This window comes from Octodon degus, unplaced genomic scaffold, assembly GCF_000260255.1.
Source record: "Octodon degus isolate 3935 unplaced genomic scaffold, OctDeg1.0 scaffold00056, whole genome shotgun sequence".
NCBI classification, from domain to species: Eukaryota; Metazoa; Chordata; class Mammalia; order Rodentia; family Octodontidae; genus Octodon; species Octodon degus.
The window spans coordinates 11,654,196-11,671,120 of NW_004524632.1; the positions used below are offsets into that span (position 1 = coordinate 11,654,196).

The following is a 16,925-nucleotide window of genomic DNA, read 5'->3' on the forward strand; positions in this document are numbered from 1 at the left end:
AAGCGCTTATTCCACTGAGCCATCTCCCCAGCCCCTTGCTTGCTTTTTGAGTCAAGGTCCCTCTGTGCAGCCCAGGCTGGCCTTGAACTCACAACGACCCACCTGCCTCAGCCTCCCTAGTGCTGGGGTGCCAGGCGTGCACTGCTAGCTTCTCTGCAATGTTTAGAACCCTTCCCTGGCTTTCCCAACCCGCCTTAGGGCTTAGAGCTTGAGGTGCAGCCCCAGCGGCCTGGCACTGACCAAAACCTTTTGGATCCTCTTCAGAACTCGAGGCGCTATATCCGGAACACGACTAGGTACCTTCTCTCCCAGGACGAATAGGTAAGGTCTGGAAGCGTCCCCCTTGCCCCACAGACGCCCTGTGCTGGGGAGAGGCGTCTGCCCCTGCAGCTCGGCCCCCATCCAGGGCCTCAGGGCTCTCTCCCCTGCTTGTCCAATGAGAAGGAGAAGACACCGACATGCGCCTGCCCTTCGAGGCCCTACAGGCTCTAAGAGAGCAGTTTGTTCCCGTGAGATGCTAACAGAGGCCTCTCGGCTGTGCGTGGTGCCAGTGACGTGCTGGCCAGTGTCCCTGGTCCACAGCACTGGGTGCTAACGGCATTAGTGACAAAGCAGTCTCCTTCCCCGGGCAGATGGGCCAGGGGCACCCGGTTCCCAGAGAGCCGGCTGCAGAGTTGCCACACCCTCCTCTCCCCACCCACAGCAGGTCAGCCACTGAGGACCAGACAGGAGGCTGAGTCTTCCGGGCCACTCCGAATGCCAAGACCCTCCCTCTGGAGCAGCCGCGCGCTTGGCCTCAGGCTGCCACAATAAAGCCCAGGGTGTTAGCGGTCAGAGGAGGACCTGGGTGGCTCTCGTATCTCACGAAGGGAAGAAGCCTCCAGGAGGGGCACGGGGGGGACTCACACATGCGTGGTCACTGCCCAGGGGCAGAGGTGCGGAGGTGCCACAGGGACACGGCCGTCTTTCCCTCTGTGGACGCCTTGTGTGCTCTGCTTGGGAAAGCATCCCAGGCTGGAGGTGACCATGTCGTGCGCCCTCGACGGTCAGGCCTGTGCTGAGCCTGGGTTTGGGCTTGAGATGGAATGGTCGTGCATGCTTGTGAGGGCCAGGTGGCCAGGCCAGCAGGGTCCTTAGCACTGGGGCCCTGTCGCTCCGTGTCAGGAGCCACGAAACCCTCTCCAGGCTGTGTGGAAACAGACAGTGACAGGCGCCAGCCCTCTTGCTCCCACGCTGGACACGGTGCAATCCTCCCCGGTCCCTCCGCCTGCTAGCCCTCCCCCTCCCCAAGCGCTGGGCCACTGGACGTCCCAGAGCACCCAGCACCGGGCGGGACCGCACATCTCCAGGGTCTCAATTTGCAGCTCCACCCACAAGCGCACATGCGCCCCCCTGCTGCCTTTGCAGCCCAGCTTTGCAGGCATCCTCCTTTGAAGTCAGGGCAGTGCCAGATGGGCACAGCTGGCATGCGCGGGGCTGTGCCAGGTCTCCCCATGCCCGCAGCCCAGCTCTGCACACGGCAGGGCACCAGCACCAGGAGAGTGCGGAGGTCACTGTGCGTGCACAGCTCTGTGTGTGAGCACAGCGGACACGGACACACCCGGACCACTGTCAGAACATGCGTTTGTGCCACCGTCCTCGTGCCTGGCTCCTGGCATGCTAATCTGCTTCCCCCTTCGTCCCCCTTTCGGGAGTGTTCACGAAAGGGGTCACGCGGGACGCCCTTCCTCGTGCTGTTAGTTTGGTTCCCTCTGCATCATTGCCCTGAGGTTCCTTGCGGCCAGAGTTGTCTGTCCCTTTTTGCTGCTGTGTAGTACTCCACGGTCCAAGCTGGGGATGGGTTAGGGTTGGCTTAACTGTGCACAGGCTGCCAGGGAGGCTGTGCACACATTTGCATGCCGAACAGGACTGGATTCCCTGGCAGAAGGGCCCAAGGGCACATGTTACAGCTTTCTGGTCTTGACTGGGTCGATGTAGGCATCCAGGGGCGGCACTACTGTGGTTGGCCACGTGCTACCTCTGCAGTCTGGATGGGGACGGGGGCTTCCTCCCTTACACGCACACAGAAGTGCCATTGTCCCAACAACAAGACCAAAACATCACAATGCCCAAGTTCAAATTCATTAGCAGGTGGGCACAGTGGCACCCGCCGGTCATCCCAGCACTCTGGAAGCTGAGGCAGGAGGATCGTTGTGACTGGGGGCCCAGCCTGGCTGCCAAGTGGGCTCAAGGCAGCCTGGGCAGCATAGCGAGACAGCATCGCAGACAAAAATCAAAGACAGTGCCGTCAGCGGGCCCCAATCCCACTCGGGCTGAGGACCCCGTCCCTCCAGACAGCCAGTGACATCTGAAGTCATCCTTGCACCAGACTTCGCTGCCCCTGGGCTGCCCGTCCCTTCCACTCGGTGTGGCCAGGGCAGGCCTGGGCCCCATCTCAGTGGCCACTATCCAGAGGAATTCTTTTTTTTTTTTTTTTGCGGAACCGGGAACTGCTTGCTGGGGAACCGCTTATTCCACTGAGCCATCTCCCCGGCCCCATATCCAAAGGAATTCTTACTGCCTTGCAACAAGATCGGCTTTGTGTGGAACAAGTGGTGAGATTGTTTACTGGAAGACCGTAAAGTCTTCATGGGCTTTCCCAAGAAGCTGAGGGCCAGCTTCTGGTGTCCCACGGCCACGCAGAGCAGACCTGGCTGAATGGCCACTGTGGCCTTTGCGATGTCCCCACCATTGCACCACCTCGTGTCACCAGTGCTGCGGGTCTGGCAGGGGGCCCAGCCTCGGCTGCCAGGGAAGGGGACATGTGGCTTCTCCACTTGCAGACTCGGGCTCTGGCTCTTACAGAAGACAAGCTGGAGGTTGTCCCCAAGCTCAGAGGAGCCCCACATGCAGGCTCCGGGGGCTTCTCTGGCGGGCAAATGACACTTTCTCATCCCAGTAATTTTGGTCACTACTGTGGACTAAACCACAGGTCACCCCTTTTTACCACTGAACCACATCCACAGCCTTTTTCATACTGTATTTTGAGACAGGGTCCCCCTAAATTGCCTCAGCGGGAGTCCAGCTTGGCAGTCCTCCTGCCTCAGCCTCCAGAGTAGCTTGGGTGTCAGGTGTGCACCACGCCGCCTTGTCTCATGAACTTGTCTGTTGGCCCTGTGGCGGGAGCTTGCAGCTGAGTCCCTGTGCTTAGGACACTGGTACCTTCTGGGCTTTACTCATGCGCTGGGTTGCACACAGGCGGGGGTTTTCCTGCTGTTCTGTTCTGCCCAGCCAGCACGGCCTGCTGTGCAGGGCTCTCGCGCTGGGTGCGGTCCACCTAGGCAAGCTGGGGCCCTGCAAGGCTGTGTGTGCAGGCTTTGGAAACGCTGGTGCTCAGCCTCCATCCTGGTGGTCTCTGCTCGTTCTGCTGGTGCTCAGAGTGGGGTGTTCAAATCCCCAGCAGCAACTGTGCATCTTATAGAAATTACCGTGGAGATTCCTGAAAAAACTAAAACTAGAAATCCCATCGGCCCCAGCTATTTCCCTTCTAGGTCCTTGCCCAGAGTCGAAGCGTCAGCTCACAGATCCCCACCCCAGCACACCCCGCGCTTACAGCAGCACGGCTCATGGTGAGTCCAGGTGGCCTGTGGGCCTGCCACCAGATGGACAGCGAGGCTGAACGTCCACCCCCAGCGCCCGTCTGCTGCCGAGGACACGCCCACGTGAGCTGCAGGAAAGTGGGTGCGTCTTGAGGTCACTGTGACACAAAATAAATCAGACTTGAGTTTCAGTATTGCATGGTTTTTCCTTATGTGAGAAACCCAACAAGGGAGCAAGTAAAAGATAAGAGAAAGCAGGGAGACAGAGCTTCCCACGCAGGCAGGGGGCCTCGAGGGCCAGGGCCAGGGCCAAGGAGGGAGGCATGAGAACAGAACCAGGTGCATTTGGAACAGGCAGTCTCCACCCTGGGCGGCTCCCCTGCTCCAGCTCCCACACCCGGGATGTGATGGTCTCACGCCATGGGTGGCCCCACCGTGGGACAAGGTGCTGCTTTCGCTCCGGCCCTGACACGTGGCTGCAGATACCAGGGCACAAGAGGCTCTCTGTCTCTGTCTCTCTCTCTGTCTCTCTCTCTCTCTGTCTCTCTCTCTCTCTCTCTCTCTCTCTCCCTTTCTCTGTCTCTGTCTCTGTCTCTCTGCTCTCTGGTACTCTCTGTCCCTCTCTGTCTCTCTGTCTCTGTCTCTGTCTCTGTCTCTCTGTGTCCCTCTCCTGCCCCCCCGTCTCTCCCTCCCTTGATGTCACCCCAAGTCCCCACCTCCTCACTCGCCCTCCTTAGGAAGCACTCACAACTCCCGTCCTCCAGATGCCTCCCTGCCCGCGCCTACACGGGCCTCACCAGAAGGGGACCCAGACAATGCTCAGTGCTGGAACCGGTCAGCAGCAGAGAACTGGGTTCTCCCAGCTGTGGAGATTTTTTTCCCCTTTATTTCTGGTCTCCAGGAGACAAATCCTGATGTGCAGGGGGTTTTGACTTTGTCACCTGGAGTCCTGTCACTGTTATGGTTTGTATTTGTCCCCCCAAAGCCTCATGCAGTTGTTGAGGTGCAGTTCTACAGTTTATGATTAGGTCATGATCCAAGGCCTGGATTATGGGTGTGAGTGCTGCTGGGATTATGGGTGTGAGTGCTGTTGGGATTATGGGGGTGAGTACTGCTGGGATTATGGGTCAAAGTACTGCTGGGATTATGGGGGTGAGTGCTACACCCAGTCTGGGGCGGGTACCTGAATAACGTAAGAGAGAGCGGGAGACAGACTTGCTCTCTGCTGCCACGATTGCTCCTCTCCTTTGCGCTTGCTGTTTTGCTGCCTTCTGCCACCATGAACAGCTGCCCTCTGCCATGTGCCAGTCTGCCTTGGAGCCCGCTGAGTATGGACAGAAACCTGTAACTGTGAGCTCAGTAAGCCTTCCTTCCTTCATTTTGAGCATTGAGTATTTGTCCCAGCAGCGAGAAGAGTAACCGGGCCGGTCGCTTCCCGAATCTGCAGGCTTGCTTCCTGTGAGTCCGGCACGTGTCCACCTGCGGCTCCTCCTGCAGGGGCCCTGAGCTGATGCCCTGGCGGCTCCTTCCGCCCTCCCATCTGCTGTCTCTGGGTCTCCGTCTTGAGCGCTGAGAGGCTCTCCCCTGCTGCCACCCCGCTGAGCGCTTCCACCCTACGCTTGGCTCCTGTTTGTTTCCACAACTGGCATGGGGTCTTGTTCGCATCTCCCACACCAAGACTAAGTTGTTCTGTCTTTCCCTGTTTCGGCAGAACTCGTGTTGGAGTCACATCTGAACCCTAGTGGGGTGACCGCCAGCCCTCGGCCTCCCGCGGCCTGTGGCGATCCTGCCCTGGGGTGCAGGGAGCCATTGCCTATCATCACCCGGAGCCCCCCTCTTACAGTGCTGTCCTGAGCCACTGTCCCCTGAGCGTGGCAGTTGCTGCTGCCCCTCGCTGCTGTCTCCAGTAGGTCAGAGCGCACCCCCCTGGGTGGGACAGTGTGGGGACGGGACGCATCCTGCTGCGGGACGCCAACTCTGTGCCCGGGTTAGGAGAGGCGGGGCCTGGCTGCTCTTGCAGCGTCTGCGCATCGGGCCACCTGCGGGCGGCTCAGAGAGACCCTTCCCAGGCCCGAGGGGGCGCGCTGTGCTAGGTGCGCGGTCTCTACGTGGAGGTCTGCAGAGTGACGCGGGAACTGGGGAGCTGGCCGAGGTGCTGAAACCCCAGGCTGCTTGAGCCTGGCCCCTCTGAGTGCCTTCTTCGGCGGCTGCTGGAGAACCCCAGGTGCTCAATCGTACTGATTGGAGAAAGAGCAGCTGACATCTTGTTCTGAAGCCACAAGGTCGACTTAGCCAGGGCCAAGAGCACATGCAGAGAGGAGGGAGGAGATCCACAGAGCCGGGGCTCTGAGCCGGCCGTTGGAACTCAGCCTAACACACAGGCCGCCTCGCCCAACTGCGTCCTCAGGGCCAGTAGGGTGCTGCGACGGCTGGCAGACTGCGAGGCACCAAGCAGGCGGATGCGCTACCTGAGAGCCCTGAAGCACAGGGTGCTCCAGCCCGCAGCAGATTAGGACTTTTTTCCCTGTATTTTAGGGAATGGTCTACAGGGGTTCAGGGTCTCACTGCTAGGTCAGACAGAGTGATCCACCTGCTTACAGCTTCCCAGGTGCTGGATTACAGGCACACCACCACGCCCAGTCCCAATTGCCTCAGCATGCCCGGGCGCAGGGCCGGCACGGACAGGACGGAAGACCAGTCCCCGGCCCCTGTGCCTGCTTGCAGACGCTTGAATCTGCTGAGCTATTTGGCCAGCCCGGATTTGGGGTTTTTTGAGGCAAGGCTTTACTGAGCTCAGGTTAGCCTTGAACTCATCATGTAACCCCAGCTGGCTTCAAATTCAAAGTCATCCTCCTGTCTCAGCCTCCCAAGGCTACAGCTCCAGGTGTGTGTCACCACGCCCAGCAGGACATTTATCTTTTAAAAAAGATAATACTGGAAAAGACACACTAACAATGGTTATTGTTTAAAATGTATTTAGTACAGAGTCTACAGGGTCTCACTACACAGATCAAGCTCAGACTCACAGTGATCCTCCTGTTTTCAGTCTCCCAAATGCTGGGATTACAGGCATGGGCCACAATGCCCAGACTCAGTGGACATCTCAGCACACCCCGAGGGCAGGACCAGCATGGCATGTGGTGCCAGGGATCGAACCCTGGTCCTTGCACTCCACCTAAGCAGGCGCCTTAGTCCACTGAGCTATCCTGCCTGCCTGGTTGTTAACTTTTATCAGCTGTTAGCATGTTTCAAGAACATAGCAGTATGTTTATATGCCAGAACTTTTTTTTTTAATTTTATTTATTTATTTATGTGTGTGTGTGTGTGGCCAGCTCAGCCCACCAGGGGGCGGGGCTTATGCCAGAACTTTTAATTCCACGGTATTTCTAAATGGATTTGTTAAATTTCGCAAATGAAAAAAAAAAAAAATAATCCCCCTCAATTTGAACGCTCATCCATTGTTCTGTTCCCTTGCTGTTTCTTGTCTTTTTGAGAGAGTCTCGCTACGCAGCCCAGGCTGGCCTTGAGCTCACTGTGTAGCCAGGCTGCTCTCTAACTTGGACACAGGATCCCGGCCCAGCCTCACGAGCGCAGGGTGTGCTCGGCCTCGCCGGGTTCTGCTCCCCTTGTGAACGAAGCGGCCTGGCCCCCCCTTTCCTGAGGGCCTTTCCAAGGTGAAGCCCACAGTAGCACCAAGCAGCTGCTCCGAGCATCACCCAGTGGGAGGGTAGAACCGAAAACCATGAGGGTGTCCTCGCCCTTGTCCCCGGATGTGACACTGCAGCCTTCCGGCTTCTCTCGGAAGTCAAGATGACTGTGAAACTTGTGGATGGACCCAGGACATCGAGGTGGCTGGGACAGCCTGACTAAAGACGCTCAGGAGAGGACTCGAGAGCTGCTGCAGAAAGGGGCGGAAGGACAGGGGAGCGTGTGTGAAGCGAGGTAGCGCATTTTCATGACAATTCATGGCGGTGTCTTTTATTCTTTTTTTTTTTTTTTTGGTGTCTTTTATTCTTAATAAATGTTTAAAAATTGTGAGCACTCACATTTTCCTGATCACACAGCACACTCAAATGTGCAGTGCAGAGTGAGCTGGCAGTCCACACAACGTGCCCAGCCGCGACTCCTCGCTGGTCAGAGGGCAGGGCGAGCCCACTTGCTCGAGGGCTCAATGGAGCCAAAGCACCGAGTCCCAGCAGGCCCGGGTAGGGCTGCGCTGCTCCAGGGCCAGGTGGCACCGGCACGGGGAGGGCGCGGGGCGTCCATGCATAGCAGGCCCTCCGGCACGCTGTCTCCCGGCCGGCCGCAGGCACAGGCAGAGCCCTCGGGGTGGGGCTGGGCTCGAGTTTCGGAGAGATCTGCGCCAGGCTCAGCACATGCACACTGCCGGCTGCGCCCTGGTGGAGGCGCACACTTGCCTGTATGCACACACACGTGTATGCGCACATACACCTCGGTGCAGAGTCAGAAGCATTTTACCAACTTTCCTGCTTCTAACAGCAAGACCATACCTCTGCATGACCTCTGTCCCAGTGCCTGGACAGTGGAGGACAGGCCACCCCAGGGCACACCCCGGAGCATTGAGCAACTCTGACTTCCCGATCATCTCCGGAATGGAGCTTAGATCCCAGCAACTCTACGGAATCAACCACGCTGCCTAGCCCCAGCCCTGCCGGCAGCCACCACCCAGGCTCTGTGGGTCAGGCAGGCCCGCCCCACCCCACCCTCGGGGAACAGCAGAAAGGCAGGGGAGGGAGAGTTCTCAGTGGGCAGCAACCCTGGGACCAACCCCCTCACTGTAAGCAGCCACCTTCCCACCTCAGGGGACACTCGGGCAATGCAGCACACCACACAGTCATCACTCTAGAGATGTTTCATGAGTGGCTGCAATGATGACAACTAGGCCAGGTGTGATGGCACCCCCATCATCCCAGTTCTCAGGAGGCTGAGGCAGGAGGGCCACCACACTGGTGCGAGGCCAGCTTGGGTCGCACAGAAGCAATGGGTGGGGCAGGGTTATGTGGTGGGCAGGGGGAATGAGTCTGTTGCTGGGGCACTGAAGCTCAAATCCCAGTGGTGCCACACTCCAGGCGTGCCATTTGTCTTCTCACTGAAGGGTGCGTCTCACCCCCCAAGCCTGGTGTGTTCACGAGGGCACGTACACAGGGCCTCCACCTTGCGCGCGTGGGTCATCCTAAGAATGAAGACTCTGGACCCCACCCTGCGGCCCAAGTGACCCCAGGGACCAGCCTGAGGTGGTGCTCATGGGATAGGCTTGACAGATCAGAGCCCGGGGACACCTGATCCAAAACCACAGTCAACATTAGGAGGGATGGCCAACAGGACAGACGAACAGACACATCAGGATGGGGGAACCTTAGTGTCAGAAACAGGGTTGTTTCGGGCAGGGCACAGGAGCCCCAGGTAGAACGTCGACTGGCACGAGAGGAAGCTCTCCATCCCAGTGCTCAAACAGGTGAAGGTGGCTTTCAAGGCTGGCAGCCGGGAAGAGCAGCTGTGTGGGAACTCGAGGGCGGGGTGAGCGCCCTTATGTCCTTGTGTGCACACTCAAGGGGCAGAGATGGGGCCCCACTTGTGTGAGCTTTAATGAATGACATGGGGTGCTTCGTGACGGGCACCCCTCAACTCACGAAGGGGAGCAGTGACAGACGCCAGAGCCCCACAGCACATCAGGCCCCACTTGTCTTTTCTGGGGAGTCCGTGGAGGACGTTCCTGCTCTCAGGGGTGCATTCCTGGATGGCAGGCTGAGGCCGGTTGGCCCCCTGGCCCAGAATGCCCGGTGGTGGTGGTCATCCTGGTGCGGCGTCACCTGACCCAGCCGACGGGCACCCACTGCGCGTCAGTGCCCAGCCTCTCGAGCAGGGCCTGGAGCTGTGTGCAGGTCCCCTCCAGGTCCTCCCGCACCAGCACCGCATCCGCCAGGTGCCCGTAGTGCTGTTCCATGTAGGTGGCGGAGGCAGCCTTGTCCTGCTGCTCCTCATCCTGTGGGGCAGAGGCAGGGAGTGGCTGAGGATATGCATGTGTGTCTGGGTGTGTGCATGCTTGTGTGCACGTATGTGCACGTGAGCTCACACTGAACCAGGCCGGAATGCAAAGCTTGTCACTAGGCCAAAAACCTTGTGCATGTTTTGGCATCAAAACAAACCTAGAGGGGCTGGGGAGATGGCTCAGTGGAATAAGTGCTTCCCTGGCAAGCACAAGGGCCTGAGTTCAATCCCCAGTTCCTCAAAAAACAAAACAAAAAAACCCTAATCTAGGCCACAAATCCAATCCTTTTGTTTGTTTTGTTTTGTTTTATATTTGGTTCGGGGTCTACAGGGTCTCACTACCAGATCGGACTCATAGTGATTCTCCTGTTCTCAGCCTCCAAGTGCTGGGTGCTCCACCACGCCCAGTCTCAATCTCAGTGCACCCTGGGCACCCCGGGGCAGGGCCGGCACCGCAGAACAGCTGAACCCCAGCTGCTGTGCTCTGCCTAAGCAGGAGCTTTAGTCCACTGAGCTATCTGGCCAGCCCTTCCTTTTCTATTTTGAAGCAAGGTTTCAGCTTCCCATGCTGGGCTGGGGCTTGCAATACTCCAGGCCAACTCACCTGACCTTAGGCAAGCAGAACCACTGGCCAGGCACGGCTGCTGAGGGCTCAGCAAGGGGAGGGGAGGCAGCGCGGCCGGGCTGAGACACCAGCCTGCCAACATTGGCATCACTTGAGAGGCCGTATGCTGGGGCGCTGGCTTCCTGTGAGAGCTGGCTAACTTCTCGGCGCCCTGAGAAGCCACCTCTTATTCTCCATTATGGCTGCTTTTTTTGTTGTTTTATTTTCTTTTTTTTGAGGCACTATGGAACCCAGGTTAGCCTCAAACTTTCAGGAATCCTCTTGCCTCGTCCTCCTCAGAGCTGGGGTCACAGGTGTGTACCACCTGAGTCTTGATTCCTTCTAAAAGTAAGCTTTTTACTCTAGGTTATTAAATCCTACCTGATCTAAAATATTTGTTTAAAAAACCCACACTCATTGGGCCAAGGAGATAGCTCAGTGGAGTAAGTGCTTGTCTGGCAATCTCAAGGTCCTGAGTTTGATCCCTGACACCACCAAAACACACACACACACACACACACACACACACACACATCAAAATAAATTGCCCAGTATTCATATGCAAATACAAGGGACATGGAGGACTAAGGTGATTCTGGAAAAGAGGAACACGTGCCAAGTTCACTTTCTGACCTCAAAACGCGCCAGAGCCACAGCAACTGGGACGGCAAGGTGTGGGCACAGAACAGGGCGGCGGAACGCAGCCGCAAGCCCAGAACCAAAACCTCAACTGACGTTAGACTAGAGTGACAAGACCATGACATCTTAAAGTCTCTGTAACAAATGGGGCAGAGACCACTGGACAGCCATGTGCAGAAGGAACCCACACGGGGCGGTGAGCGGAGACCACGGTGGGGCCACAACTCTGTCCCCACCCCAGCCACACCTCTAGGAACCAGCATCCCAGCGCCACGGCTCCAGGAAGAAACCGCCACTGAGTTTTAGCTGTGCTGGGCAAGAGGCCAGCTGACAGCGGCTGACGCAGGCGCTCACCCTTGGGCCACGACTGGACTACAATTTGCAGTGCTTCTGACTCCCTTGAAGGCAGGGCCTATGACCGATGTCGCAATGAGGAGCACGCGGGTTTGGCCTGGGCCCGCCCCAGGCATGCGCACACTGCATGCTCAGGCCAAGTCTCTAGAGGGGCTCGGGCCCGGTGACACACACCTGTCAGCCCAGCACTGTGGGGCTGAGGCAGGAACGCTGCGAGTTCAAGCCCAGCCAGGATAGCTTCGTAGCTTAGCCAGACCCTGTCTCAAAACAAAATTGAGGGGGGCCTGGGAGATGGTTCAGTGGAATAAGTGCTTCACTGGCAAGCGTAAGGGTCTGGGTTCAATCCCTGGTTCCACCAAAAAAAAAAAAGAAAAATGGCTGAGGGTGGAGCGCCACTCAAAGGCCCTGGTTCAGTCCCCAGTGCTGCAGTGAATAAACCCAGGCTCTGAAAATGCCAGCTCTTTGCTGAGGGCAGGGCTTGTGCGCTTGTGCGCGTGCAAGAGGGACCCAAGTGGTAAGGCCACCACCCTGCCTCGAGCCTCTGGCCATGTGGCCTTCGTAGCATGGGAGCCCCGCGCCCCAGGCCACGCTCAGTGCCCGCGCCACGGGAGCCTCCCAAGCCTCTGCACCTACGGAAAGCTGCACTCACAAGCAGGGCTGCTGCGTCCTCACAGGCTGGGGACAGCGGTGGCGTCTTCCTCTTTTCCTGGGCCACAGGCTTCACAAGTATGACGTAGGGCTTGAACTCTGAGGTCCGAAGCTGTTTCAGGGCCTGAGGAAGAAAGTTCAGGATTGCAACACCCACGGGAAAGATCCTGTGAAAGAGCCCCTCCCGGGACTCCAGGGGCAAGGTCCTGGTCACCCACTCCCACGGCAGCGCGCTTCACCTGGACATAACTTGCCCACCCCTCCCTTCCAACCCTCACTCAGCTCAGCCTAAAGGCCACCCACAGACAGGGAGGCCCCGGCTCAGGGGCCAGCTCTGAGCCACAGGCAGACCCTGCTCCGCCCGCCTGCTTGTTGGTGGCAGCCAGGGAGCAGAGCTCCGTGGACAACCAGCTAGACAGACGCCACCTGTGTCTCTGCACTAGCAAACGCTGCTGTCACAGGCCTCCTTCTGATGCCAAAGGGAAGGACCAAAGGGACAGCAGAGTGAACTCAGAGGTGCGGGGTTTCCCACCCGTGTGCACATCCCCGCTTGTGTTTGGGAACTCCAGTGCACACTCAGTGCGCACTTTTCAAAAACCCTCTAAAGTACAGACCGAATTCTGACCACCCACTGCTAGGAAGTACAAACCAGTGAGGCGTCCCTCCCAGCGATGTCCTGTGCGGAACTTGCGTCAAGCACTCTGTGAAGCAAAGCTTACGACTCACCGCACAGAATCCAAGACCCCATCCTACCAAGAACACTCCCTGTGCGGATCAAAGCCTGGAAGCTTTCCCAGGGGCCCAGGGTGACAAGATGCCCAGGCCCTGTGGTCTTGGCTTTGAGGCCTGCTGGTGCCTGCCCCCTCCCTGTCCTGCCCACAGGGCGGACAGCACCTGGCCCTCAGCCCTGGCACCTATCTCACGCCACGTCAGGGACACTGTGCGGTCCACAACCTTCCCTCGGCGGGGGCCACCACAAGGCCTGCGCGCCTGCAGTTACACGGAGCTTAGCACACAGATCACCTCCAGGCGACACCTGCTTCCAGGAACCCAGGATTCGGGACTGCAATTCCCTTAGAGTGACGGCCAATGTCCCGTAAGGCGTCCAGTCCCTGGCTGCGACTCCACTAGGTCCCAGCCCTCTGGCCGGGGCACTCACTTCAGGCTCCACGTCCAGTACGCAGACTTTGCTCCTGGCCATGACGGCGCGCACAGCCCCCAGGCTGGTCCCATACAGGTGCTCCTTGTACTCGCCGTACTCCACGAACCTGCAAGGCCACCAGGAGGACGAGGGTGGTCCCTGGCTTCCACAGAGCAGCCAGAGCAGAGTGACAGCCCCTGCGCCCCGTCCCTGTTCCCTCCACCACCCTGCGGCTCAGGATAGACAGCAACCAGGGTCATCCGCTCCACCTGTTGTGCTGGAGGTCGGCCTCGAACGCCTGCCTGGAGACGAAGTGGTACTCCACACCCTCCTTCTCGTGGCCCCGTCGTGGCCGGGTCGTGTCTTCAAAAAGAAGGAGCTAGGGTGGGCCTGAGGCAAGGGTCCAGTGTCCAGGCACCCACCAGCGAGCCCCACTTTCTGCCTGGCCAGGACCCAGGAGGCTGACACAGGGCCCTTCCTGCCACGTCCCTGCTCCTACAACCCTGATGTCCTCAGAGGACCTCCCATCCTTGCCAGGAAACACACACAGGAGCTCAGCACAGGGCCCAGGGACCCACAGCCTTAGGTGTCAAAGCCCACCAGCCCACCCTACTTTTAATTCTGCATCGTCCTCAGGTGAATGGGGAGAATCCAGGTCCCCACAGGTCTGTCCTGTTACAATTCTGTATACGGTCAGATTTCTACATTTCTTTGCAAAAATATGTAAATGCTTATTTCTAGTTTTTTAAAATTATTTTTTCTTCATATTCTGTAAGGACTTAAAGTTCAACATATCAATATTTGATGGAAAATACCTGTTCTGTGATACGCCAAAGATGTTTGATATTTAGACAGAGAGGGTAAATAAACCAAACTGCATATACTGCAGGTTAATAATAAGCTTCTCTTCTGGAGGGTTAACAACCTAAGTTAGCAGATCAAAATTGGAGAAAAGGAAGGGCTGCAAGGTCAGCCAACATTTTGGCCCTAGGCTTTCAAGGTCAGGGAAGACTCGGGACATAGGAGAACCTGGACTGTAACATCATGTAACTCAGCTGTGCCCCAAATTTTCTGATCAAGGAGATTATGGAGCCACAGAGGAATGTGATCAATGATGTACAGTGTGCCTAAGGAGAGTCACGTGGAGAGAAAACATTCTCTCAGGCTGTCACAGAAAGCAAATTGGTCAAGCAATGGCTGAGACTCATCCTCATGGCTGACACTGATAAAGAATCTACAAAGTGCGGTACAGGGCTACAGGATAAATCCTGAGGGGACTTGACTGACCTTATCAGATACAAAAGTTACGTTTCTTGTTATATAGGTCTTGCTTTATCTTGGTCTTAACCATCCAGCAGAAAAGTATAAAAACGAGGTATATAAAGTAAAGCCATATTAATACGATGAGCTGTAAAAGGCTCAAGTCAGTAACTTCTGAGGATAACCCACTAATATTATAGACTGCTAGACAGTGTTGGATTGTTTAGCTGAATTCAAACATCTTAGTATTTAGATGCCAATAGAATATTCACCTCTGATAGGACTAAATAAAAAAAAAAAAGGGACACAAAGGAAAGATCATTTTGTATTTATATATACAAAATAGGATATACAGCTACTTTCGCTTAACTCAATGAGAAGAAAGAGGTGTACTAACAGTGTTTGGACAGGAAATCCTGCCTGCTGCTTGTACTATGGATAACCACTAAGAAGGTAACAATGTACAATGTACTGATTATCGAAACTATCCTATTAGCTGTGAAACTGTCTCATTCATATTTGTTTCTCAATAAAATTAAAATTAATAAAAAAGAGAGAATTCAGGCCCTTAGCACGCTCCTGGGCCCCCCATCAACAGTGTGCACCACCAGGCCTCTCACGTGGAATGGCAACCCCGAAGCGCTGTGGGTTCTCGGCCACCAGCTTCTGCTTCAGCTCCTGTAGCCCGGCACCCAGAGACCCTGGAGAACAGAGGAAGCTGGGTCCCTACCACGCACCCAAGGCCCCAAGGAGGAAGACACACCCCAGACCACCAGCTCACCGCCTACCAATCAGAACTGCGAGGCGGGGTCGCTCGCCAGGCTGGGGCTGGTACCGGACTACCTCCTCGTAGGTGGGCAGCTCCAGGGACTCTGAACCCATGGGCACCTTCCCATCCTGTGAACTGCCTGGCCTCTCGCGGCAGCCAAGCCGGAAACTCCTCCGCAGACCAGCTTGGGAGGACAGAGGGACACAACATTTGTCCCCGACCTCCCAGGAAAGACTGCCTCCCTGCCAGCTATGGGCCCCGCACCAGCCCACGGACGCAAGGTCACTACTCTGCTACCTGCAGCTAACCTCAAGGGACTGCACTGCCCACCGCCCACCTGTGAAACCAGGCACAAAGCCACACGTGCAGCGGGGTCCAGGCCAACGCTTGCTGGAGTCTGCACTGAAGTGCGGGAGGGCCGGAGCTGAGTGGCTGGATGCCAGAGGCCACCGAGGTGCTGGGTTATGTGGTGGCCTCCTCGTCCCAGGAAGGGGCTGAGTGCCGCACCCCTGCTCCACAATCCCCAGGGCAGCTGGGAGACGAGGGTCCTGAGCTGCCACTCTCAGCTGGTTCTGGGGTACTCTTGATCGCTCTGCTGTATACCCCCCAGGCAGGAAACCAAAGGGCATCAGTGGTGACCAGCTACTCACCCACATAGTGACCTCTGAAGTGCCCATCACAGTCATAGGTCTCTGGAAACCAAATGTGGGCAACAGTGAGGGGCTAGACCCACCTCAGCTGGGGATGGGGTGGGCAGGGTGCCCAGGGCCAGTGCCACATTCTGGCCACCCAACAGCTCGACCCCTGGAGGGGCTAGGAGCAGCAGGCACCCCCTGCCCATGGGGCAAGGTGCAAAGCCGGGGCAAGGGGCCTGAGGCTCAGAGACCCATCCAGCAGGCACAGCCCCTCCAGCCCAAGTGCCCCCGAAGAGGCACCTCTCCTCGCCTCGCCTGTGTACACAGGGACAACACCAGCCTACCTGTATCACAAGGCTGGTCGTCTGCGGTTTGCACAAGAAACAGATGGACAGCATTAGTGGGTATGGGCACAGAGTTAGGAGCCCCGGGGGCTCCGCCTGCTGTTGCCCCCAACACACCCAGCCCCAACCAGTTGCTGCCTGCCCACCTGCTCCACCTGTGTCCCAGAAAGGGCCTGGAGGCTCCCTGCTCCCCGACTCCTACCCAGGCTGCAGACCTGCTGGGAGAGGCATGTGCCCCAGGTGGACACACCTGCAGGCCAGCAGCTGTGTGGGGGGCCTCAAACCCTGGCTCTGCACACAAAGCTCTCGAGACTCTGGCCTCCCCTTGGGGAGACAAAAGTGACTCTGCCTACTCCTGGAGCTGCTGTGATTATTAAAAGGTAGACACTCCTGGTCACACGCGCGCCCAGCAAGCGCGTCCCCAGCGCCGTCAGGAAACACAGACCGAGCACACAGCGGGCAGGCTGCAGCGGGCCCTCTCCACCCTGTGAAGTATGAGTGTGCAGTAAGCAACAAGCTGCTCACTTCATCCCAAGCATGGAGGGGCGCACACACCAACAGCTCGCCCACCATCCACCAGGAAGCCATGTTCAGCTCAGCGCCCTTAACCTGTGCTTGCCATGCCTGGGGACCCAGGGCCCCCGACACAGGAGGGCTCCCAGCCGGGGCTCACCCAGTGGCGGTCTCCATGGCCCCAGGTAGAGCCGGCCCCAGTTCCCTGTGCTTCTGGCCCTGCTGGCTGAGGTCCTCGGATGCTGCCTGGTACTCACAGGGTAACTTCCTGAGGCTCAGGGGACTCGGAAGGGCACCCGCCGCTCGCCAGTGGCTGAATCGTCTGCGGGACACAAGGGAGCAGGGCTGTGAGCTGGGATCCAGAAGCACGGAAAGAACCTTCCAGGGTCCCCTGGTGGGCACGAACCCGGCCTGGAACAGCCTTCCTCTCC

At 57.6% G+C, this 16,925-nt stretch overlaps 2 protein-coding genes across 5 annotated transcripts in view; one reads left to right on the forward strand and one right to left on the reverse strand.

The window, feature by feature from the left end:
* Cfap97d1 (CFAP97 domain containing 1) overlaps positions 1-809 on the forward strand; it is a 4,613-nt gene extending 3,804 nt beyond the window's left edge. Inside the window, exons 6-7 of the mRNA XM_004633811.2 lie at positions 265-321; positions 707-809. Coding sequence (XP_004633868.1) covers positions 265-321 — 57 coding nt within the window. The 3' untranslated portion in view covers positions 707-809. The remainder of the gene's footprint in view (positions 1-264; positions 322-706) is intronic.
* Positions 1-16,925, reverse strand: part of Mpp3 (membrane palmitoylated protein 3) — a 35,149-nt gene that overhangs the window by 9,645 nt on the left and 8,579 nt on the right. For 3 of the 4 annotated variants that reach the window (XM_004633812.2, XM_023718231.1, XM_023718230.1), the window contains exons 11-19: positions 16,752-16,816; positions 15,982-16,002; positions 15,653-15,694; positions 15,022-15,186; positions 14,854-14,934; positions 13,243-13,336; positions 12,992-13,100; positions 11,834-11,956; positions 8,690-9,582 (exon numbers count right to left, since the gene is read on the reverse strand). In XM_004633812.2, the coding sequence (XP_004633869.1) occupies positions 9,406-9,582; positions 11,834-11,956; positions 12,992-13,100; positions 13,243-13,336; positions 14,854-14,934; positions 15,022-15,186; positions 15,653-15,694; positions 15,982-16,002; positions 16,752-16,816 (877 nt within the window). In that variant the 3' untranslated portion in view covers positions 8,690-9,405. Of the gene's footprint in view, positions 1-8,689; positions 9,583-11,833; positions 11,957-12,202; positions 12,302-12,991; positions 13,101-13,242; positions 13,337-14,853; positions 14,935-15,021; positions 15,187-15,652; positions 15,695-15,981; positions 16,003-16,751; positions 16,817-16,925 lie in introns of those variants that run through there. The other variant, XM_023718232.1, reaches the window with a different exon arrangement.